This window comes from Leucoraja erinacea, chromosome 11, assembly GCF_028641065.1.
Source record: "Leucoraja erinacea ecotype New England chromosome 11, Leri_hhj_1, whole genome shotgun sequence".
In the NCBI taxonomy this organism is placed as follows: domain Eukaryota; kingdom Metazoa; phylum Chordata; class Chondrichthyes; order Rajiformes; family Rajidae; genus Leucoraja; species Leucoraja erinaceus.
This window is the reverse complement of record NC_073387.1, coordinates 44,324,527-44,350,277: the sequence shown is the minus strand read 5'-3', so window position 1 is coordinate 44,350,277 and position 25,751 is coordinate 44,324,527. Positions and strand designations below refer to the sequence as shown.

At 39.5% G+C, this 25,751-nt stretch overlaps 1 protein-coding gene across 7 annotated transcripts in view; it reads right to left on the bottom strand.

The window, feature by feature from the left end:
* Positions 1 to 1,524: 1,524 nt before the first annotated feature.
* ankhd1 (ankyrin repeat and KH domain containing 1) overlaps positions 1,525 to 25,751 on the bottom strand; it is a 145,481-nt gene continuing 121,254 nt past the window's right edge. For 4 of the 7 annotated variants that reach the window (XM_055643106.1, XM_055643110.1, XM_055643108.1 and 1 more), the window contains 14 exons: positions 23,249 to 23,424; positions 22,974 to 23,136; positions 21,578 to 21,673; positions 19,972 to 20,088; positions 19,681 to 19,846; positions 19,139 to 19,589; positions 18,890 to 19,045; positions 15,231 to 15,395; positions 11,074 to 12,716; positions 8,342 to 8,533; positions 6,422 to 6,676; positions 6,142 to 6,317; positions 3,073 to 3,240; positions 1,525 to 2,049 (listed from right to left, as the gene is read on the bottom strand). In XM_055643106.1, the coding sequence (XP_055499081.1) occupies positions 1,990 to 2,049; positions 3,073 to 3,240; positions 6,142 to 6,317; positions 6,422 to 6,676; positions 8,342 to 8,533; positions 11,074 to 12,716; positions 15,231 to 15,395; positions 18,890 to 19,045; positions 19,139 to 19,589; positions 19,681 to 19,846; positions 19,972 to 20,088; positions 21,578 to 21,673; positions 22,974 to 23,136; positions 23,249 to 23,424 (3,984 nt within the window). In that variant the 3' untranslated portion in view covers positions 1,525 to 1,989. The remainder of the gene's footprint in view (positions 2,050 to 3,072; positions 3,241 to 6,141; positions 6,318 to 6,421; positions 6,677 to 8,341; positions 8,534 to 11,073; positions 12,717 to 15,230; positions 15,396 to 18,889; positions 19,046 to 19,138; positions 19,590 to 19,680; positions 19,847 to 19,971; positions 20,089 to 21,577; positions 21,674 to 22,973; positions 23,137 to 23,248; positions 23,425 to 25,751) is intronic. The other 3 variants (XM_055643107.1, XM_055643112.1, XM_055643109.1) reach the window with 2 other exon arrangements.

Genomic DNA, 25,751 nt, shown 5'->3' with positions numbered 1-25,751 from the left:
AGCGCTATAACGGAGGGGGGGATTTAATTGCGATAAAAAAAAAAATTTCAAACAACAATTATAATGACCCTGTCGTGAACTACGGGCCTCGTGATGGGTTACGTGCCGACATTTTGTAAGGGACCGTAGAAATCAGTAAGTGTCCCATATGTCTTATAAAAAAAAAAACTTTTTTATTTCCTTCAAATTTTGAAAGTATTACATTTTGGTCAAATGTTGGTTGATTTTGATCACAAATTAGCTCAATGGGATCATAGGTAGGCCCATTTTAAAGCTGTGGCATTTCATTATGATTTAATAACTTTCAAATTGGCCACCTATGTCACAGGTTGGTACCCTTATTTACGGAAACACCCATATCTCGTAAGAATGGACCTAAGACCTTGCGCAGCTAATATTCCCTTTGTCTCAACAGGAACTGCAGTGAAAAATGCATTTCATTTTCTGCTTCTTTCAAGTGCAGTTAATCACATATTTTTTAATAACTACAGCCCCTGATGAATTTACAGAATAGTCACAACATGGAAGGCCTTTCTGCCCAAACCCACTGGGTTTATGCAAAAATAATAGAGCTAGTCCCACACCCCAAATCTCTATTAATAGCCCTACAAATATACTTTTAGACAATTCTAATATTATGCTTAACCCAAGTCACATAGCATGGCTATTTGTGTATGTTCAGGTTATGAATACTTGAGTATCTTCTTTCCAATCCTGCAGTCAACTGCCTAGCATCTCATGAAAATAGCCCACAATATCATGCTATCCATATGCAAAGGATAGAAGCTGAAAATTCAAAACTAATTCTGTCCCATGTTGCACTTAATCTGATGTGCACATTTAGTCAATATCTATTCTGATGTTAATTCAGACTGATTTTACTGTACCTTTCCGATACTTTTTCTTGTGGAAATAGCAAATACCACTTAAAAACTGAAAATATTGGAAAAACATAACAGGTAAGGCAGCCTCCGTGGAAAGAGAAACAGTTAATGTTTCAGGTCGAAAACCGTCGCAACTGGGAAAGAGAGAAATAAAGTTAGTTTACATGAATACAATAGGTAATCAATATTCAAGTGTGTTTATTTATCTGCCCCAAGCTAGCATTTAAATCACCCTTTTGTTTTCTTTCCACCCACTTTTTGCTTAACTCACAAGGTCCTGCAAAACCTGAAATAAAATTTAAATTTTTCTACTGGTTTTGTACAAAGCGATATTCAATCTTTTAAAAATATGTCTTTTGCTATAACAGCTCCCTGAATGTTTAGTAAAACTACTAAGCTTGGTACCAAGACAATATTAGTGGTAACCAAGAAAATCTAATTGCTTGTAAAAATGTAAATAAAATGCTCCAAAAAATTACTACTTAAAATGAAAAGTAGTATAATATCTTGCATCTGTGTTTGTATATGTATTTGACATTATGTTTGTAAAAGGTATTTGTAGTCTGCATACTTATTAGAAAATAAAAATTATCGAAATCGAATTAATTAACTACTAGCAATAAAGACGCTAAAAATGAGGTACTGTTCATTTTTATTGAATATTAAGGTAAATATTTCACATTAATACAGGCTACATAAAGTAGAGCCACTATACGACATGAAATTTACTCTTGTTTTAACCCTTTTTTAGTATGTAAACAATTATACATGTATTTACCACTCTAAAACATCTGGATTAATTCACATAATTATCTAGTCCTCGGCTGCATACAAGCAGTTTACAGTACTGTTTAGCCAGCAGCACAAGAATAGTCTGTCCCAAGTCTTAAGTCAAAATGGCTAAACTAACCAGAGAACCGAACCTGCTATGCAGGCGATCACTTTGTTCATAGACAGTGGTAAATCAATTAAGTTCATGCGTAACAGCCCACAGAATTTCAGTTAGGCACATCAGAAAAGTTTTGTCCTGTTAATTTCTTCCCAGATCAATTTAGTTTCAATCTCAGGAAGACATCTCAGGAATTTGTGGGCATGCTTGCGTCCTCTAGTTGACATGGTTCAGATGCACGTTACCAATATGTGGTGCCCAGGTTCCAGGCCACACCTGCAAAAATAAATTTAAAAAACAGAGTTCATTTAATAGATCTAAAATCTTGTAGATCATGTAATTACATGTGGAATAGAACCATAATCCATGCAAACAGTTCATCATGTCTTGGAATTAGATTGGCTTTAACACTAGGAAAGAGGTGATAAACGAAAATAATTCAAATAATTCAAATTACAGACTTGAACTGTTGAATCTGTTAAATGTCTTTTCACTCTCCCACCCCATTAGAATACATTAATTGTCAGATGATTCTTACTTTTGCCATGTAAGCAATTCAATACTATACCCCTTGAATGTCCATTACGATCATATATATGATGAATCAGTCAACTATCTAACTTAAGCAAATGGTACTGGCAAAATACTTCAATACATCTTGGCCCTAGTTGTTGATTATAAATATATTGTGCATTCATAACAACAAAGGATTGACAATGACTAAAGATTCAATACCACCAGACATGCTGAAAAACTGATTTGTAAATATATACTGTACATTTATTAAATCTTGGGAACAACTTAATTCCTGCAAGTTGACATTTTTTGCACATTGGTTTAAGATGAGGAGCTAAATGCCTAGAGATCATAGTTTATCTGTCTTTGTGCAACCGTATCGATGACGTTAAAGAAACCCTCACAAAATTGGTCCCAAAAAAATTTAAATCGTTATGGGTGGTTTTCAGCAAAAAGGTTCTGAATGGCAGTTGCCTACACAGATACAACTGTGGTGTCATTTTGGGTTTTCAATGTGGAAATTTGTTAGTCTTAAAGAACCTCCCGCCAAGACAGCCACAGAGCAATTGAGTGAAGTCTATTGTGGAGAGGAGCAAAAATGTGGTTTGGGGCAGTGAGACTGGAGAAACACATCTTCAGCATATCATAGAACAAATCCATTGCATGAGGCAAACTACCTACTTGTTGACAATTTTAACTGTACAACTAAATCGTGTAATTAAAACACAATTCCATATCAATCCTATAAAAACAAAACTGTACAAAGTTGGATTATATTCGCACCTGCTGGGGGTCTGCATTCTCAGAGGAGTTTGTGACAACCTTTATCATAGGATTCCAGGCAGGATCTGTAGCATGAAGTCCATTGTAAAGAGGAGCCCCTGGGCCATCAGCCAACTGTGGATGTGGAGGAATCATGGCATTCCCATACATGGAAAGTGGCAAGCCCTGCTGCAAAGAAACAAATATAATTCCAAGTTTCATAAAATAACCACATTTCCCCAAGTTACCTTTAAGCCATGATGGATCTTGTTTTAAAACTCTGCATTCCAATGGTTATTCCGCATTTAAATAACAGTCTATTTTCATTTGTGCAGAAGGTAGAAAACCAAGATGGAGCCTTTATAATGAACTACAAGATACCAGTTACGGGAAACATTTTGTACTATTTCGCCTTTCCATGCTTCTCAATTTTCTATATCATTCTCTTAAGTCCTGCCTTCCCTTCCCCAAGGAAAACAAACTCAGGCTTATCCAGAATCTCATCATGACTGAAACATTCCATCCCACACAACACCCTGATAAATTTCCTCTGGAGTACAATAATTTCCGCCTGTAATGTGGCTATTTAAACAACAGACAATATAGACCAAAGGACACAAATTGCTGGAGTAACTCAGCAGGTCAGGCAGCAACTCTGGAGAACATCGATAGGTGACATTTCAGGTTGAGACTACTTCACACAGATTAAGTGCCTTGAGGGACCAAAGTAGCCCACTGGCTGATATGCTTTTTTTTTAGTTTTAATGGGCGATTAAAGATCGGTAGGATACAGAAGACTTTCTATAAATAAGAAAAGGAAGTTTGTTCACTGTAAATTCTAGTCACTGGATGCTCTATCCACTGTAACTAATAGAACAGGCAGATTGAGCCTTGATTTAATTTTTCAACGAAGCAACAACCTACAAATTCTTAAATAACTGGAAAAATTCTGTGCGAGAGCCATCACAAAAAAACTTGATGGATGAGGTAAAGGATACTGTATCATATTCAGATGTTACAATTCAATATCTGCAGACAGAGTAGACAAGCTGGGTAGTCTAATAAAATTAAGGATAAAGGGCACACCTGGTCCAGATGATCAAAGGAACTAAAATCTTAATTGGAGTTAAAAATCTCTTCAATGCAATGGAAGTATGTTTTAAGTAAACATAGTTAAACAGCCATTAGTTGCAGCTATGTATAACTGTTATTTAAAGTTATCATGTGCACAAAAGACAAGTATGTCTCTTGTCTGAAAAAACTACATGAAATGTAACAATTCAATACACAAAAATGCAAAATACTGTCTAAGAATACAATTCTTGAACTGAATATGATAATATTTGATAATATGACAACTTTTTTTTACTGGTGGAATGGATTTGACGACAAACAAGGACCTGAATTGTTGAAACTCTTTGCAGCCCAGACTCTGTTTTTTTGGGGTTTTTTCTTTTTCTTCTTTAGTTTAGGGGGGTTTGTTTTTTTTCTTTTCTTTTTATCTTTTTGTTTTTATACATATAAGTTCTCTTTTAAATACTTAACTATATTCAATGTGTATGTTGACACTGGATTCATATTTAGGTTATACCTGCCATTAATGTAACCCTGATCCCTATGTATCAACATCACTGTTATGTTTATCATTACTTTTTTGTCCTTTTTTTTCGCTTTTGAAAAAAACTAATACAAAGATTTAAAGAAAAAAATATATAATTTTTAAAACACAAATGGACGTTCATAAAACAGCAAGTAGTGAGATTACAATGCATGAAGTGCAATGATTTGAAGAGCTGGTGGGAAGAGTAATTTTCTATTAATAGTGTATATTCTCAGAAATGTGATCTTCTACATTCCATGGTTTTTATTTTGCCATTAATGTAGCTTTCTTACAAATTGATCTCCAAATGAAACACCATCTTCTTAGGTTGTCCCTCAGGATCAAGGATAACAAGCTTCTACTCCAATTCAGTGGTTCTGATGTGAGTGATGAAGCAAATTTGGAATCTGCTTACATTGATGCTAGTCGGCTGGGAAGTGCTTTGAGGAGTAGGCATTTTTGTTGAATTTCTGTTTGTTCTAATGTTTGGACGAGAGGTTCTCAGAATACACTTTCACTTTGAGCAGTCTGGAGCCAACTGTCAATTGTATTTTTTCCCTGAGGTTCTCCCTTGAATCTATTCCGCTGTCCACCAGCAAAAGAAAGTTGTGAAATAATAGTCTGTTTCGAGAATTTGGTGTCAAACGTATAAGCAACACTACATGCCCAATGTATAGCCATGTACAAATAGAGCCTCAATGCTCAGGATGCTGACTGAGCAGGGGACACTGACTTAAATTGTCAGTGGATTGCAGAGATTTGTAGACACACCATTGCTCGTAACCTTCGCATGGTTTAATATGATTCCTGTGAATGGGCCAAGACTCGGAAGCATGTAGAAAGGCAGAGATTACTCCCGCCCAGTACCAAGTTTGTGCAAGATTTGATCTTGATCTTATTGGCAAACTGTAGGCTATGGCAAATTTCATCAATGTCAATATTGATTGACATGTGGCTTCAAGACATGGGAAGTATACTTTTCCTCTGTCTCGTTATGGATATTCATTCTCTGAAGGCAAAGATGAACAGAGGACAATGAATACTAGCTTTATTATCTCACGTGGTTCAGAGAACGAGCCAATGGTGTCTTGGAGCTGGCCTCCAACGTTAAAGTGATTGAGGTTAGATGATCTTGGTTCTGGAGTTGAGTATTGTAGGCTGAACAGTTTACCCATTTGTCCTGTATATCAGTTCCTCTTAAGTTGAAAGCTTGTTGGAGACAAGGTGTATCACTGCTGGGAGGATTGGGGAAAATAAATTCATGAAGTGATGGCATACCCTTGTGCCTGCGTCAAGATTGGGTCTGTTATGGGCCTTTTGGTTAGGATCGGATCATTGCTTGAATGGCATTGTGAAAAAAAAACACAAGATGGAAACTAATTGCAACGGTGATTGCAATTTAACCATTCAATTCAGAGTTTCTGGTTATTACCAGACTAATGCTTCTTGATATTCATGGGCTATTTAAAACAAAGATAACTTTGACTAACCTTGTTATAATCCATGAAATTGCTTGGCACTGGCTGATGGAATGTGTTTGAAGGTGCCACAATTCCAGTATCATCTCTTTCCAATGTCTGATGTTGAGAATATGAAGCTGGGTCTGACATAGATTGATGCATTAAATGACCACCCATCACTCCTTGGGACCAGCCAGATATTCCATCTGGAAGGGAAACATACCAATTGTAAGAGTTTGCATTTTTACTACTTAGCACTGTCACCTCAATTCTCGGTCATATTTTTCTCATGCTAACTACTAATCCTCACCTGAATTATTGCTGACACCAAAGGACCAGATCCCTCCTTGTCCTACAGGTGTTGTCAGGTTGCCACCCATCATGGTGGAAAGTGGTGTCATAGAGCTAGTCTGCCGAATGCGAGCTGACCTCTCTGTTCCAATAGGAGGTGGTACCTTCCGATCTTGGTTTGCATTATTTGATTTTGCTTGGCCCAAGGAGGGAGGTGCAGAAGCAGCAGATAGGGGTGAAGAAGCTCCAGAAGAAACCGATGGAGGGGATTCACCTGTACAGATATTTTAATCCATAAGTTATAGCCAAGAGTTTGTAGAAGTACATTACGCTACACAGTATATTTATTTTCAAGTGCAGTGCCGTATGATTAGATTTTTTTAAACTATAAATTCTGAACCACGAAAATCTCACTCAAAATAAGTGAGTTTTGCCAATTACTTCGAACCAATTAAAGAGGAAAGGATGACATGGAAATTAATCATTGTAAATGTAAAAATGGTCTAGAATTGATCAAATTATTTAAAAACTGTGGCACAAATCATTCTGTTGTGCTATTTCCTTGATCAGAATATGTTAGCAATTCAGTTTGACACGTAATTTTATCTAGCAATAGAAAAGCTTTGGCATGAAGCTTAAACATTATGAGAAATACACCTGATCATTAATTTGCAAATCTCAAAAAATAATTTACTAAACCAGGAGGTTAAAGTTGAATGTATCCATTGATAATACAGACATGCCTTACAAGTAGCATATTATCTCAGGAGATTAAGAAACCTCAAATGCTGGTAATCAAATAAATAATTTATGGCAAGGTGATATTTGTGTTCAAATAGAAGCTGTTATTTCACCCAGAATCCTTATGGCCACTTTTAAGGAAACCTAGAAAAGATACAAGGAAATCCGATGACCTAGAACTTGATTTTTTTTAACCCAAAGCAACAAAGAGACCCTGAGGCAACTGCTGGGCATATGGAAGTAGGAGCTAATTAGAAAATTTGTAGTTCAGTAATGACCACAATTCTGTCCTTTTTCAAAAAGGGGATACATCATCAAATTTGTCTCATTTTTGGCAGGTAATGTTCCTTGGAAGCTCTTTGGAATAGTTTCACTACATTAAAAACAGTGCATGTCCTGTTATATCTGACTTTCTTCATTGAGGTCAACCATCTAACATCCCTCTTAGGCCACTGTGAATCTTAATAGCTCTGTTGAATCTTAACAGCTCTGTCTCTCTTGGTTTGGCTGCTGATGGGAGATTGAGAAAGCATTTTAAACAATATAAACAAGAGAACAGCTACCACTCATCACTTTCCTCAAAGTGTGAAAAGATAACATTTCAAAAATGTGCGCCAACGCCTGCCATTAAATTGTTCTACATTTCACCAATATTGAAAATCATGGTTTTAAACATGTGTAAAAATGTAATGTAATTTATTTAGATGAATCATGTACTATGAAACAAACAATGAAAGATTAAAAACAAATTTACCAGTTGACAATCAGTTTAATTTTCAATGTACATATTGAGATTCTAGCTTGTAAAATAATCAAAGCCACCAAGACAAATTGTCTTGGCAGATATTTATTCACTGCATATAAGTAACGGCCACAAGATTTAAAGTTTATTTCACTACGTGGTGCCTTCATATGTAGTTACTGAGAGAATGAGAATTTAATCAACTTTACATATAAATAAAAAGTTTGAAATTCTCCCTAAAAATCTCAGGGCTAATGTTCAGTTTTGGCATTGCACCTTCTTTAGTATTTTGGTTTGCAAAGCTAGTATCACAATTCTCTAACTATATTTTGAAGATTGGATCATGGAGGTTTTTACACGTGCAAATAATGACTAGTGGGTCTCCTAGATTGAGGAGTACAACTTCCCATGTCCCAAAACACCACTAAAATAAAGAAAGGATCAGCTTGTACATACATGTAGCTGGAGCAGTTGTTGAACTCCAAGGGTGTGGGGAAAAATGTTGTCTGCTGAAGCTAGGAGCAGGCATTCCTACAGGGGCTGGTCCTTGTACATACACCTGACTTCCAGCCATACTTGGAGCAAAACTCGTCATTGGGGTGGAAGAGGAAGAAATGGCATTGCCTGATGGGTCCATAGCAGACATTCCTTCAAAGACATTTTTAAAAAAAGCACATGTAATGGAATATTTGAGAAATGCACATCATAAAAAGTGACTTATCAATAACTTGCACATTTCTCTTTAATTAGGGGGTAATAATTAAAGCTACAAGTGTGTTTCACTTAAATGTCTCACTGCAAAAATGGTAGAGAAAAATAGTTGTAGTCTCATTAAAAAAAAAAAGTAGAGGGCATGGACATTACAGTAAACTAAAAGGGACCGATTAAAAACAGGCACGTTGAATACATTTTGCCTAGCACTGTTGAGCATCAGTGATATGGCACAAATGTACTTCACCTGACAGCTCCCGCTACCTCAAGAAAAATATATTATCTTGTCCAATAATAAACACTAGTGGCAGTTTGTTCCAACGTTTTATTAGATCACTGTTGATCGACTTCAACCTCTATTTATCTGCCTTTGCGGCTCAAAAAAATAGGCCCATCTCAATTTTGAAAATTGATCTTTGGAATTTTGAGAAAGCAGGTCTTGTTTTTATATTGCCTTATGGGGGGAAACGGTGCTTTTCCATTTTACTTCCTCCTAAATGGCCTAATTTAAATCTTAAAAGATCACTTGTATTTATATCATTCATGATTACTAATATTTATATAAATCCTTAACATTCCAAAGTCAATAGAATGCAAAGAATATTTATGCAACCTTCCCTCACATTTACTCTTCGAAATCTAAAGCGAAACTCTGCGGCCAACTCAAGAACCATGTATAGCCAGAGATAGACCAAAGTTCCAGTGGGCAACGTGGTCAAACAAGGTCCCAAGAATGTTCAACATTTCCAATGACAACTGAGAATGTAGCCCAAAACCATTCATTCTCATGTGCTAAGACTGATGCAGTCACCTTGGAGAACCACAAGAGGTTACGGGGCATGGTTTGCTTGCAAGTCCAAAAGCATCCATCAAGGGAATGGATTTGCAGCTACTATAGGGAGGGTTAACATTCATTCACTCTTCACTCACACCACTGCCAAGCACCATTGACTGACTGTGGCTATCTTTGGTTCCTTTTCCTAATGGCAAGATGTGGGAACTGGTCAGACACATTTGGACTATTATGAACAATTTTGGGCCCCATATACGAGGAAGGATGTGCTGGTGTTGGAGAGGGTCCAGAGGAGGTTTACGAGAATGATCCCAGGAATGATTGGGTAATACATGATGAGCGTTTGAAGGCACTAGGCCTGTACTCACTGGAGTTTAGAAGGATGAGGAGGGACCTCAGTGAACAGTGAAAGGCCTAGATAGAGTGAATGTGGAGACGATGTTTCCACTAGTGGGATAGTCTCGGAGCAGAAACCATAGCCTCAGAATAAAAGAAAGTAACTTTAGAAAGGAGATGGAGGAATTTCTTTAGTAGGAAGGTAGTGAATCTATGGAATTCATTGCCACAGTTGGCTGTGGAGGCCAAGTCAATGGATATTTTTGAGATTGACAGATTCTTCATTAGTAAGGGTGTCAGGGGTTATGGGGAGAAGGCATGAGAGAGGGAATGATAGATCAGCCATGATTGAATGGTGAAGTAGACTTGATGGGCCGAATGGCCCAATTCTGCTCCTATAACTGATGAACGTGGCTTGCCTCGAAAAGATTCTGATGAATTTGTACTTTATTTCTTTCAACGGTTGCAAGGGGACAGAATTTTAAATCATTGAGGTTGCAAGTTATTTGCCCCCACCTGCATATAAACCTATTTGGGATTGCAGCTTGCCTACTACTGGAAGAATCCATGTCCTTTCACAAATAGCATATTTAATTTTGACGGCCAATATTGATGCTTACATCTCCCCCAACTCTAAAGTACCATCTACCCGCATACACATACATATTCATAGATTATTACAAAAGCATGTACTACTAAAAACAAGCATATTGATTAGCAGCATACAAAATTAAATTCATTAAGAATTTATCTGTAGTTGATGCTAAACTTCAGAATGCATTGCTATAAAGTGTAAAGCATTTCAGTTACCCCCTTACCTGTAGCAAGCTCACACTAATAATTATCTACTATGAGGGAAGTCATAAATTGAATGAATAAACTTTGTAATTTAATATTGAGTTTTGATATACCCCAACAATAAAAAGGGACACAAACTACCAAAAATCGCACAGAATACACCACATGCCAGATTCTTGTCCTGAAAGTGATCAATTCTTCTAATTATAGGAATTACCTGTTCCTGAACATATTCAGAAGAATCTTCATTTCAAAATTACCCATTTCTAATTATAATTACTGGTTTAGGGTGGGGAAATTAGCCCTAAATAATCCTATCTATATAGTTACATTTTTTTAGTAAGGAAAGACTCCAAGAGAATAGGGAACGAGGTAAGCAAGTACATAAGCTAGTAACATTTTAGAATATTAACTTACAAGTTTCTGCCCAAGTTTCAAAATATTTACAATTATTGCACAGAAACTCAAAATAGTTTACATCAGCATGCTCAAATCAAGAATAAACATGTAATAAACAACATAAGTAATTTACATTTTCTGTTCGTCTCACCTGTTGGGCTTGAAGTCACTCTTTGTGAAGGTGGCCTGAAACCTGGAGCCTTGGAATTATCATGAGGAAGCACTCCATCTAATTGTCCAAGTACAGAGTTGCCCATGTAGTTAGAATGTCCACTGAATGTTGGATCTTGGGTTGGCCGTGAAGGCAGTGGACAACTTCCCCACACGTGATTTGCTGTCATCTGGGTATTGTCAAAGAAAGTGTTGAAAGGGCTGAAGAGAGCTGCAGAGCCAAAGTTTGGAGGCAGGGATTTGCTCCCGGGGTTTGCATGAATCTGAGAAACATTCAGCATGCCAAGTGCAGATGAAAGCTGCATAGAAGGTACGCCATGCTGCTTCATTGGGTCTTGAGTAGAAACCATTGGAACTGGGTTTGGGACAAAGACAGATTGCGCCTCTTGCTGGACATGGGGATAGAAAGGAGCACCAGGTTGAATTCTGTGCGATACTTGAGGAGAAGCTGCAGCTAACTGAGGTAAAGTGTTGTTGGTCTGAACGCTAGGGCAAGCTGATTTAGTCACTGGGCGAGTAGATGCAAGACTGCTTGGGACCACTAATCCATGATCTGAATTCGAAATATAAGGCTTCGCCAAAGTGGGCCGAATATCTGAGGAGCTACGGCTTGGAATTTGTGGCAGAATGCTGGGAAGTGATGAAGTAGGTTGTATTCCTATAGCTCCAGAATTACTGTTGACTGAGGAGCTGCTGCAGATATTTGAAAGTGCGCACTGGCTCCCTGCTGGTTGATCTGTGGTGGTCACCTCGTCCTTTGAAGTGGTGGTGGTAAATGATTCATTCTTAGTCAATGACATGGACTGCTGAGAAGACTGTGCAACAACTGGTGGAGGTGGTGGTGGAGTAGGTGGTTGCCCATTGCTCACTGATACAGTTGAACTTACAGGCAGCGAACAGGAACTGCTTGTCACAGCTGAAGTCACAGATATCATGGTGTTAGTTTTATTGACCGAGGTGAAGAGTTGTTTTCTGGCCGATGTAGTTGGACTGCTTGTGACACACAAAGACTGTGTCGTGAAAGTTGGAGAACTCACTGCCACAGAAGGCGAATTGATAGAAGCTGAATTACCACTGTCGGCATGAACAATATTGCCACCTTGGTTTGTGAGACGAGTTGTATTGTGTTTCGGTGAACTGTTGGCACTCCCAGGACTTACAGGTCTTACTGGGAAAGGACCCCAAGTGTTTGGCGATGGAGAGAAGGTTCCTCCAAAGTGCGCCATGGGTAACCGTGGGTGCCGAATCTGCTGTATGGTTTGAGCAGCTAACAAAGCATGTGCCAACTGTGGATGTGAATAAGCCAACGGAAGCGAGACTGAAAATGTAGGACGCATATTGTTTGATACAATATTTTTACCAGATTTGTTAATGGATTGTAATGATGCAGATGATGGTGAAGCCAGAGAAGCTGTTGAAGATGACGACATCATTGAAACGCTTATTCTGTTTCCTGCAGTTGTAGTGCTAGATGTACTTGTCGCAGCAGTAGACCCCATTCTTGTGTTGGCCGTGACACTTTTGATATGATTCCGAGGAATCAAATCTTCCAGTTCCTTTGCAGGATCCTGAATTAGTGCATTAATCAGCTGCACGGCGTGTCTTGTTGATTCTGTGCCACCTCTGTAAAGAGTAAAATATAAAGCTTTATCATTAGTGAAAGTTTGTTTAGATCCCTTCGATTTTTGCTTGCAATTAAATGTGGTTCAGCTCAATTCATTGGTCATTGAGAGAAAAAGCAGGAAATTGTTTTATTGAAATTAGTCTACCAAGTGTAATGGGAAATAGTGGAAAATAAGTGGTAATAAAACAGGACATTCAGAAAATCATAAGGCAATCAAGCAGAATCAATAGGATGTTATGAAAGGGAAATCCTGAAAGAGGTTCCTGTAGATGTTATGTTCTTGGATTTCCAATAGGCAGAGGCTTGGGGATGAGATGTTATCTTCAACCTGGTGGGGTGGGGTATAACAGATCAATGTTGAACCCCATTTATATATGATCTGTATTACTGATTTGGATGAAGGGACAGTGCACAATTTGCTAATAATATTTTCAAATATGTAAAGATGTGGTTATGGGAGGCCATATTGGCAATTAAGTAATATGATTAAATTTGAGAGGTTATCCAATTTGAAAGAATGGAATGAGCTACAAAATGTTGTGGAATAAAGAGGTCTGGGGGCCCTAGTGTATCAAACACAAAATTATGTAATGTTGTTACAACAGGTAATTATGAAGGCAAAGGGAATATTGCCAAAAAGTATGCAGTACACAATAAGAGAAAAGATAATGCAACTTTCTCATGGATTGACAAAACGTACAGGAGTAGGCAGGCAGTATCTCTGGAGAAAAAGGACGGGTGACGTTTCGGGTCGGGACCCATCTTCAGGCTAGCTCACACCTGGATTAATGCATACATATTTAGTCACTAAATTTAAGGAATGATATATTTGCATTGTAGGCAATGCAAACGTTGCTGACTGGGTTGGAGTCATATAGCACGGAACCAGGCCCTTCAACTTGTCCATGCTCACCAAGATGCCCCAGCTACACTATCCCACTTGCACATGTTTGGCTCAAATCCCTCTAAACCGTTCTTAAACATGAACCTATCCCAATATCTTTTAACTGTTATGATAGTACCTGCCTCAACGACCTCCTCAGGCAACTCGTTCCATATATCCAGCACTGGAAAAGGTTGTCCTTCAGATTCCTATTAAATCTTTCCCCTCTCACCTTAAACCAATGTCTGGTTCTTGATTTCCTTACACAGGGTAAAGGATTATGTGCATTACCCCATCTAATCCCCTCATGATTATATCCATCTCCATAAGATCACCCCTCAGCCTCCTGCACTCTAAGGAATAAATTCTTATAGCTTGCCCATCTTCTCTCTACAGGTCGGTCCTGCCAATATCCTTGTAAATCTTCTCTGCTCTCTTTCCAGTTTAATAACATCCTTCCAATAGCAGGGTGACCAAAAAATGTATTGTACAACTGTAACATAACATCCCAACTTCTATACTCAATACCCTGACTGATGGAAGGCTAAAGTGCCGGAGACCCGGGTTTGATTCTGACTACGGATGAAACGCACGTCTGTGTCCACGCATCACCAGAGTTGCCGAGAATGTTTATCGCGAGTGACCTATGACCTGGGCATGCGCAGTCGGAATGCCGAACTCGCTTATTCAGAAAAAAATGTGTCTCTTGCTTGCTTAGATATTGAAATCTCAATACGGATAATTGAATAATGGGAAGAATTTTGCAGTTGCAGCATCCACTGTTCTTTATCGATGCTGCAACTGCAAAAATCTTCCCATTCCTATACTGACCTTTCTGTCCTAGACCGCTTCCATTGCCAGAGTGAGACCACACACAAACTGGTGGAACGACACCTCACATTCCACTTGGGGAGCTTATAGCACCAATGGTCCAAACTGATTTCTCCAATTTTAGGTAACTAACCAAACGCAACTCAATGCCTTTCGCTCCAACCTTTCTCCACCTCTCTTTTTCCTGTGCCCCAACTGGACTTGCACCCATTTCTTCCCCTTCCACCGACATTCCTTGCTCTGGTTTCACAATTAACAGCTCTTCTAACCTTATCTCACACCTTTTGTCATTTCATTTCTGACCTTTGTCCAACCATCTGCCTATCAAACACCATATTCACATGTTTCAACTTGTCACTTGCCAGGCTTTGCCATGCCCCTCCTCTCTTCCTGCTTTCTGTCCCCCACCCCAACCCACTACAATCAGTCAAAGTATCCCGGCCTGCAGCATCACTTATCCATGTTCTCCAGAGATGCTGCCTGACCCATTGAGTTAATCCAGCATTTTGTGTTGTTTTTTTTTTTAAAACCCACAAAGATGTTAATTTTCATCAGAGGGTGGAGTCACAAAAAATATTTCCTTTAGAGTTTTGTGTACTTTGAAGAGCTTTAGGAATATATGAGATAATTATGAGCGTGAAACACTTGAATCAGCAAGCCAAGCCAGGAATATCACTGATCAACTTAAATGTCATAGAACCTACGCAGGTTTCTTCCAGCTTGAATGTTACCACAAGCAAAGCAATTTGCAGCTTTTTTGCCGTTTGTCTTCGTAAATTCTAGTTAAACATCCAGTTACCTTATTGTGATCATTCTTTCTCCATTTTTGTCTTTTTGCTTGTCAACATCAATGTGTGCACCAGTAACATCTTGGATAGCAGTTATATTGCATCCCCCTCTTCCCATTATCCTTGATACAACCGACGCGGGGACTGATAATTTCTTTGACCTGGTTAAGGCAACTCTATATAAAAATCACAAAATTCTCAATATGTATTATTTCAATTTTGCTTTTTCACATACAAACCCCACCCCTCCCCCTCCCCCAAAAGCAACAACATATACCAGGATATGGAAAGCGAGACACTAGCAGTCTTTGGTAACATATCACAAGCAAACATTCCTCACACTTAATATGATATCCAAATAGTAAAAGTTTACTCAAACATTCAAGACCCTGGCTAAGTTTTGTCTTACAATACCCATACATTTTCCATTATGTTAATCAGAATCAAAATTTGGTTAATTTTAAGTCTATGTCATGGTATCCAAAACAAATTTGATGCAGCTTTAACAATGCCCTTGCTTAATTTAAAGACCAAGAAGTAAATCCAAACTCCACTGACCCCTGACATCTGTGGTAGACATGTTACCGGAAAGGATTCTGAGGTATAAGATATACATGCATTTGGAAACACCGGGGTTGACGAGGGATAGGTAGCATGTTTTTGAGCATGGGAGATCATGTATCACACATTTGATTCAGTTTAAGTAACCCAGATGGTTGATAAGGGCAAGAGCTTGAACTTGACCAAAGCCTTTGGTAAGTTCCACAAGGTAGGTTGCTCGGGAAATTTAGATGGCAGGGAATCTAGGGAGAGCTAACTATTTAGACACAAAATTGGCTTTGTCGTAGGAATCAGGGTGGTATCAAGGAGTCAGTCATAAAGTTGTACAGCAAAGATGGACAAAAAGAAAGACAAAGACTGGGGAACTTGGGACAGTTAATGTAAGCATCTTGAGGACAGTCAGAATGACGGTAGAGGTGGTGCTGAACATCCTATGGTGTATGAAGGTTGACAAATCTCCCAGGCCTTATCAAATATATCCGAGGTCACTTTGGGAAGCTAGAAAAAGAAATTGCAGACTCCATGGCTGAGATATTTGAAGCATCATTAGATAAGGATGAGGTTCTGGAAGAATGGAAGGTGGCTACTGTTATGTCTCTGTATAAGCAGGGCTGCATAGAAAAGCCTGGGAACTATAGACCAGTGAGCCCAACATCTGTGGTTGGTAAATTACTCAAGAGTACTCAGAAGGATAATGTATAAGCATTTGGTTAGACAAGGGGTTGATTAGGGACAGCTGGCATGGCTGTGTGTGTGGGAGATAATGCCTCACGAATACGATTGAGTTTTTTGAAGTAGTAACCAAAAAGGTTGATGAGGGTAAAGCCGTAAACATTGTCTATATGGATTTCAGGAAGACATTTGATACGGTTGCACACAGTAGACTGCTCTGGAAGGTTAGATTACATGGGATCCAGAGAGCTAGCCGACTGGATAGAAAAATGGCCCATGAAACGAAGCAGAATGTGATGGTGAAAAGTTGTATTTCAGACTGGAGGCCTGTGACAAGTGGTGTGCCTCGGGGATCGGTGCTGGGTTTATTCACTTTTTGTGGTTTATATCAACGATTTTGATGAGAATGTACAAGGCATGTTTAGTAAGTTTGCAATTGATTCTAAATTGGGTGGTATTATAAATAGGTATAAGATGGTTAGCAAAAATTACAGCAGGATCACGATCAGTGGGCTGGGGAGTGGTTAATGACATTAAATCCAGATAAGTTGCATTTTGGGAAGTCAAACTAGGGCAGGACCTTTATGGTGAATGGCAGGGCTCTGGAGAGTGTTGTAGAGCAGAGGGATCCAGGGGTGCAGGCACATAGTTCCTTGAAAGTGGCGTAACATGCAGATAGAGTGGTCAAGAACCTACCAGAGGTTATGGGGAGAAGGCAGGAGAATGGGGTTAGGGGGGAAGAGAGAGATCAGTCGTGATTGAATGGCGAAGTAGACTTGATGGGCCGAATGGCGTAATTCTATTATCATCCCTATCATGAAGGCGGCCTCGGGCACATTGGCCATCAGCCAGGGTATCGAGTAGTTGGGATGTAATATTAGAATTGTACAACACGTTGCCATGCTCTAGGACTAAAAGTTGCTGCAATACTTTAGGATGCATCATCTTACACTGGAGGGCGCCCATCTCTGCACTCCACAGTGCAATTATTTAAATGTACATTGAATGCCATACATTTTTCCCCCAATGTCATGATCATCTAAAATAATTTAAAAACTATTATGAGTACCAAACGTTATGTTCAAAAACTATTAATTTTTCCATCTTTGTCCTTTTAATATTCCTATTTAATTAGTCTAAAAGAGAGAATGTTTTGGACTGCACTGCAATTTAGAAATCAATATCGTTGGCATTGCAAAGGGCATTCAATACACGTTTAACTGGACCTTAATGTGCAGAGATGCTCTTCCTGCAGCGTATGATGATTCAACGTAAACTACTGTAGCAACATCTTTACATTTGTTTGAAAATAATCTTTCAGATAAAATTTCATAAACAAAAAGGATGTAAATTATTCTCGCACATAAAATTGATCATGGCCATTGACAGAACTGTAGCAATGCTCACCAAACGCAATTTCCCTAAACCGAGGATATAATTTCGGACATTGGGGGCTAATTTTTATAAAGCTGCATAAAATGAATTACTGCAAAATATAATTACATTCTTTCATTGAACTTTCAGATTACTTAATAAGAATAATGCCTTGGCAAACGTAATCATTTAAAAATCTTACATTGTTGATTCTTTGTGATACTTTGATATGCAAAGACATTTTTTGCTATAATGAAAAGTACATCATTCTGCATAAACTGTACTGAAATGCCGATAATGCATTACATCCAGCCTTCTTAACTGTCAACATTTGCCTTAACAAAACCTTTCCCACAAATGGATCTAATTTGGATATCAATGAATGGCTGTAAGATAATTCAGTATTTGCCACAATATATCTGCGGCGGATCTCTGAGCGAGTTATGTTTTTTAGCTTTAAAGATACAACGTGACAATTAACTTCGGCCCATCAAGTCCATGCTGTACCTGTACACTAGTTCCATGTTATCCTATTTTTGCATCTTTCACACGAGGGGCAATTTACTGAAGCTAATTAACCAACAAGCCTACACATCTTTGAAATGTGGGAGGAAATTAAAGCACCCAGAGAAACCCACGCAGTCACAGGGAGAACATACAAACATGGAACAGACAGCACCCATAGTCAGGATCGAACCCGGGTTTCTGGCGCTGTGAGGCAGCAGCTCAACCGCTGCGCCACCATGCAGTCTAATATTGTATCCAAGTACACCTTATTTTGTAACATTCTCATCAAGTAAACAAAATCAAAGTGCTGACATTATCTTAAAGTTTAAAGTACACGAGTCAGGCATTCATAACATGACCATTGTGACATGTACAATCTGTACATTGTCAAACAAAAAATCTTAAATTTTGACCAAAGCACACCTAGGCTAGAGGAATTAAGCAGTTTTCAGTTTCTTTACATTTATTTTGATGGAAAATTGGGAGCATGAATTTACTTAAGATACCTTGTAAGCATACTTAATACAGATAATGAATTAATAAATGTTGTAGTTACCTTCGTACAACTTCTTTCCAGCCATCTTCTCTCTTTTGACCTCGCTTTGGACTGGTTAAATTCATTTTTCCATTTGGGGAGGACAATGGCAGTGAAGTGGACTTGTGAGTTGTAGATAGCGAGTTGGAATTTGGTTCACTGGTGCTATCATGCAGTCTAGAAATAAGCACATTTCACAATTAGGAGAAAATGCCATATGCAAAGATACTGTTGAGGAAGAATCAAAGTCTGAACAAATGTTAATCCCACCTTGCATGATTCTGAGTTTCTGAGAAGGATGTATTAGACTTTTCACTTCTTGTCGGATATAACTTCTGCTCACTGAAGTTGTGGAAATCAGCAATTACGTTGAGCTCTTGGCTTTTACCACCACTGCTGCACTCACTATTGCAGTCTGTACTGTCAACGTTGTCTGAATCACTGTTCCCTCCTGCACCACCACCTCTTGGTTCACCATTGATTTTATTTTTATCTGCCTTCTGTTGGGCTATAGACATATGCTGATCTTCTAGAATTATTTGAACACTTTGCGAGGAATCCTTAGTTTTGTTTTTCTTGTTCTTCCTGTTAGTACTTGGTGTTGTTACTACATTAGCTCTCTTTTTCCCATAAGCACTAGTAAAGGTGGCTGAAGTTGCAGAGATACCAATGGTTGTCGTCGTGGTTGCACTGGGAGGCTCTATGGGCACAACTTCCTCATCTGTGGAAAAACCAGGAGCAAATCAGTTCAATCTTTAAACAAAAAACAAAGCCCTTAAAATACGTGCCTTTCGCATAAGATGAAAACTTGCCTTCAAATCTATCTTTTTCAGGAGTTTGCTGCTTTTCTGAACTCTCCTTAACTCGGGCTTCTTCCTCCTCCTGCTTCCGCTTCTGCTCTTCTTTCTTCTTTTTCCGTTTTTCCTTTCTTTTCTCCCTTTTTGCTGCAAGAGCTAGTTTTCGGCTTTCTTCTCTTGACTACAAAGATATTAATGTACAGATTAAGTAATAAAGTGTGCAGATTTTATTATTTACAAAAATAGACCATGTTGCTAGAAGGGAATTAATTCAAGAGACACAATTTTAGAATAATCATCTCCCACCTTCTCCAAGTCCAGCTCCTTCAGCAGAATGCTTGCATTCTTGTTTGCTTCAGCGGCTTGCTGGTCCTTTGCTTTAACAATTGTTTCCATGCATTGGTGGCATTTCTTAAGCAGCTCCTAGAACAGTGAATTATAATCAGATTAAAAGCTCTTACATTTTTAGGTCATCATAATGTGTGTATATATACACAGTGGCTAGAAGATTAAAAGTGTAACTAGGAAAACATGATGATCACTTATCCAAAAAGCATACAAGTCATGAAAATGTTCAAATACCGTTTCCTTATAGCAATAGCACAATTGTTAACTAAACCTCTGTCCAAAACATTTGACCAATTGTTTATCATAAATTATGGAACACCTTATTACAAACGGAAAATAATAATCTTAATAGGGCTTTGTCAAATCAATTAAATCTTAAAGTGCCAAAATGTCAGAGACACGGACTAGTGCAGATGGACATCTTGGTCACTATGGATGAATGGGGCCAAAGGGCCCTATCTTTGCTATATGAATCAGAGGTGCAAGCCATCTGGAGACTGACAAAAATATTTTGGCACAAATTATTTGTAGGTCAGCAGGTTTCTTGAATTATGTAAACAAGTATTGCTTAGATTCATGGGTACACAACATTATTCTCTCCGGCTCTAGCACATTACCATCTCTGCGTTCTTAGCATGGGTAATCACAAAATTCTTCAATGCATTTCTGTTGCCAAGTTCAATAGGACTGCTTGTGTTTGGTTCCATTTTTTGTTATGACCTGAACAATTTCAGCATTTACAGCTTATTTCAAGACACGCAAGAATTTATCCTTGGCTCTTCCTCATCTGTGCGTTCTATTTTGGGACATTATCTACTCTCTTGTGGTCAGACGTTGGAAAATAAAATGCAGACAATAGATATTGTATGTGGAATTGAAGAGCCTCTTGTCAGAGGTTAGGAACATGGAATGTACCACTTTGCATTTCTATCCTCTTTGCTAAAAGGGTCTACATGAATAAAGAGTTCAAACTGTGCTTAATGGTTTCAATTGCAGATAACTGGAGGTGGGGATAAAATCAGAACAAGTTATTGACAGAGAACGGATAGCATTTCTGACTGACCAGAAATGGGTCATAAAGCTCAGTTCAGAGTCAATTTGAACAGAGTCTGAACGAGTACATCAAGGGCGATTTTGTGACAGATCACAAAGCAATAGCTTATGTCTTCCTAACTTTCGGCTGGAAGCTCTTCAATGCTAGATACAAACTGAAAACAAAGACCTGCACCGGTCCAGTCATTGTGCAAATATAATCAGCCTACATGTGAAAGCTGAACCCAGGAGAACAGAATATAGAATAATGAGCCACGGTTAGATTTTTGGCACCTTGAGAGGTTTTGCAAATAATAGAAATTATTGTTGTGAATGTCAAAATAAAAATGAAATCAAAGATATTCATAGCGTGGTAATAAAGTGTTGGAGATTATGTAATTGTAATTATCCACACTAAAGATGCAGAGATCTTCAAGAGGAATATGTACAAATGTCAACATTTAAATTAAAATCCAAGGCCAAGAAAAATAATTTTGCACTCTTGAATCTCACAAAATGGGATTGCACTCACCTTGTCAGTTATCGTTGCTATGTATCTCATACACTCAATATCAGATGGAAATTGGTTCACCTCCTTCACCAAATACTGCACAACTTTTACATGACCCTGGTTTATAAAAAAAAAAGTATGATTCAATCTATACATTGAACATGAAACTTAAATGACATTCCAGTAACAGATTTCACAAAGATATGTTCATACATAAATTATTGTAAGCTTACTGATTAAACCATCAAATCACCTTACACGCCTAAAAGAAAATTACATTATTCTCAATCTATTGTCTTTAACTGTTTCAATAAAATTTTTACAGCAGATATTTTAGATACATTTAAGCGATGCCAGGATGCAAATAAACGAGAAAAGATGCAGAATCTGAGTTTCCCTATTGCCCTGAGTTACTATTCTGCATTCTTAGTGCATAAAACATTACAAATGTTTTTTTCCTTTGACATGGGTATCTAAATTTGACCAGATAGGAAAAATGCTGTCTTGGTATCTTTCATTCCGAAGATACAATTTGAGCCCAGCAGACCGGTATCCTACCCCTTCAAAGCAATTTAGGTTAATTCAAGAACAATCCCAAATTTTCATTTCACTGCACATCTCGTATGTGTATATGTGACGAATAAACTTGACTTGACATGAAATGTACTGGATTTCCTGACAGATTACACAGGGATAGCTTTCTCTTGATGAATTTAAACCTGATTATTTCGAATATTGCTGGTAGTGAGAAGCCTTTATTTAATCAATGAAAGTTTCACAGTACATAGAGCTCTGGATATCATTTTTTTTTTAGTCTCATATTTTGGCAAGAGAAACTATTTTATAGCTGAAGAAGTTGAAGGAAAAAAGTCACACACAGGCGTGCAAGCAAATGGCAGTGAATAAGAATTAAAAGTACAACTTGTCCTATTTCCACAAACCATAAAGACACAAACATCATTTAAATAGTTCAGTGTACCTGAACACTTGAACCACATACAAAGCCAAATACTGCAGGGGCTGGAATTCTGAAATAAATATTGATTTATCCGATTCAGCAGCATAGGTTTCTACATGGGGCTATGGTGGGTGGGTGGGGGGGGGGGGGGGGGGTAGTCAAAGTAAAAGGTTGAAACCACTATTAAATATTTGAGATAAGATCAGTTTAAGTGAGGTCAAGATTTAGCACCAATGCAAAAAGATTGATAGCATCCTCATAGTCAATGGCGTTGTGGGGCTTGGCCCTCTTTGCTGATGAAAGAGCCAATCTTGTTACTTACTCAAATCAAATTGAAACATTAAATGGAAACCAAGCAGCTGTTCTGAATAAATGTATATTCCTACCTAACTGTCCATTTCCCAATTTTACAAAGTAAACAACATTCTGGAGAATAGTGAGTAAAATACGAGAGTTTACCTTGCGGAAAGCTGCCATTAGAGGTGTGATTTTCCGGTTGTCTGCTGCATCCACATCAGCTCCAGCCTGGACCAATAACTGGACTACATCAAAATGCCCACCATTTGCTGCCAGCCATAAAGGCGTGTTACCTTTCTTATTGCGAACATCGATGTGAGCCCCTCTGATGTGTTCAAACAAAGATGGATAAAATTGTTGGCTATACATTTACAGGACCATAATGTAATCATATTGAAACAAGTATTTTTGCATTAAATATTTAGATCATTAAATACCTGTTAATCAGCAGTTCACAGAATTTGTAGTGACCCTTATCTGCGGCAATGGTTAAAGCTGTATCACGTGATGAAGGCACAGGTGGTGCATTAACATCAGCACCTTTATCAAGCAGAACCCTTCCCACTTCTGCATACCCTCCAGAGGCAGCTTCCATTAAAGGTGTAAGGCCAGTCTAAATAGAAACGGTTCCAGTTATATGAAACTGCAGACAAACATTTTAATTTTATATGTCACTAGACCAAGTGCAGACCCGGTTGCGAGGGGGCGGCCTGAGGCGTCACACACACACCAACCAACCTCACACACGCACTAACCACCCCCATTGATATTATATTAATGTTATTAATTCACTCCTTTTACCCCATGCCCTGCCCTATCTACTCACACATAGCCCCCATTTCGCAGGCACGTAGGGGGAGGGGGAGGCACAGAGAGGGACAGGGAGGCACAGGGAGGGAAACGGAGGCACAGGGAGGGAGACGGTGACACAGAGAGGGACACACACACACACAGAGGGACACACACACACATACACATTGGGACGGACACACACACACAGAGGGACACACACACACACAGAGGGACACACACACACAGAGGGACACACACACACATACACATTGGGAGGGACACACACACACACACACAGAGGGACACACACACACACACACAGAGGGACACACACACACACAGAGGGACACACACACACACAGAGGGACACACACACACACAGAGGGACACACACACACACAGAGGGACACACACACACACACACAGAGGGACACACACACACACACAGAGAGACACACACACAGAGAGACACACACACACACACAGAGGGACACACACACACACACACAGAGGGGACACACACACACACACACAGAGGGACACACACACACACAGAGAGGGACACACACACACACACAGAGAGGGACACACACACACACAGAGGACACACACACACAGACACACACACACACAGAGGGACACACACACACACACACAGAGGGACACACACACACACAGAGGGACACACACATACATACAGGGACACACACACACAGAGGGATAGACACAGGGAGAGACACACACACACAGAGAGACACACACGCACAGAGATACAGACACACACACAGAGATACACACACCCAAACACACACACACAGAGGGACACACACACACACAGAGGGACACACACACAGAGAGGGACACACACACAGAGAGAGAGGGACACACACACAGAGAGGGACACACACACAGAGAGGGACACACACACAGAGAGGGACACACACACAGAGAGGGACACACACACAGAGAGGGACACACACACAGAGAGGGACACACACACAGAGAGAGGGACACACACACAGAGAGGACACACACACAGAGAGGGCACACACACACAGAGAGGGACACACACACACACACAGAGGGAGACACACACACACACAGAGGGACACACACACACACAGAGGGACACACACACACACACAGAGGGACACACACACACACACACACACACACACACACACACACACAGGGACACACACACACAGAGGGACACACACACACACAGAGGGACACACACACACACACAGAGGGACACACCCACACACACAGAGGGGACACACACACACACACAGAGGGACACACACACACACAGAGGGACACACACACACACACAGAGGGACACACACACACACAGAGGGACACACACACACACAGAGGGACACACACACACAGAGAGATAGAGACAGGGAGGGACACACACACACAGAGGGACACAGACACAGGGACAGAGGGAGAGACACAGAGACACACAGGGACACACACACACAGAGGGACAGAGACAGAGGGAGAGGGACACACACACACAGGGAGGGACACACACACACACAGAGGGACACACACACACACAGAGGGACACACACACACACAGAGGGACACACACACACAAACAGAAGACACACACACACACACAGAGACACACACACACACACACACACACACACACACACACACAGAGGGACACACACACACAGACACACACACACACACAGACACACACACAGAGACACACACACAGAGACACACACACAGGGACAGGGACACACACACACACACAGGTACACACACACACACACACACACACACACAGAGGGACACACACACAGAGGGACACACAGAGAGGGACACAGCAATGTAATGTAAATGAGAGTAGTCATATTTAGTATTTTGTTGCATATCCACGTGTGCTTGTTTAGGATTAATCTTTCTGCTTTGTTTGAATTCCTTTTAGTCTTACTGCCTCTTACTCCTTCCCACAGTTCCCCAACTTTCTGCCCATTTCTGAGCACAAGAGTTTGGAAACAGGATTCAATTATTCTCACTGCTAGCCTACCCAGCACACGGATATGAAAGATCCAGAGGCATTTGGGGAAAACGTGGGCAGGTGGGACGTGTCGATGGGGCATCTTGGTCGGCATGGGCAAATTA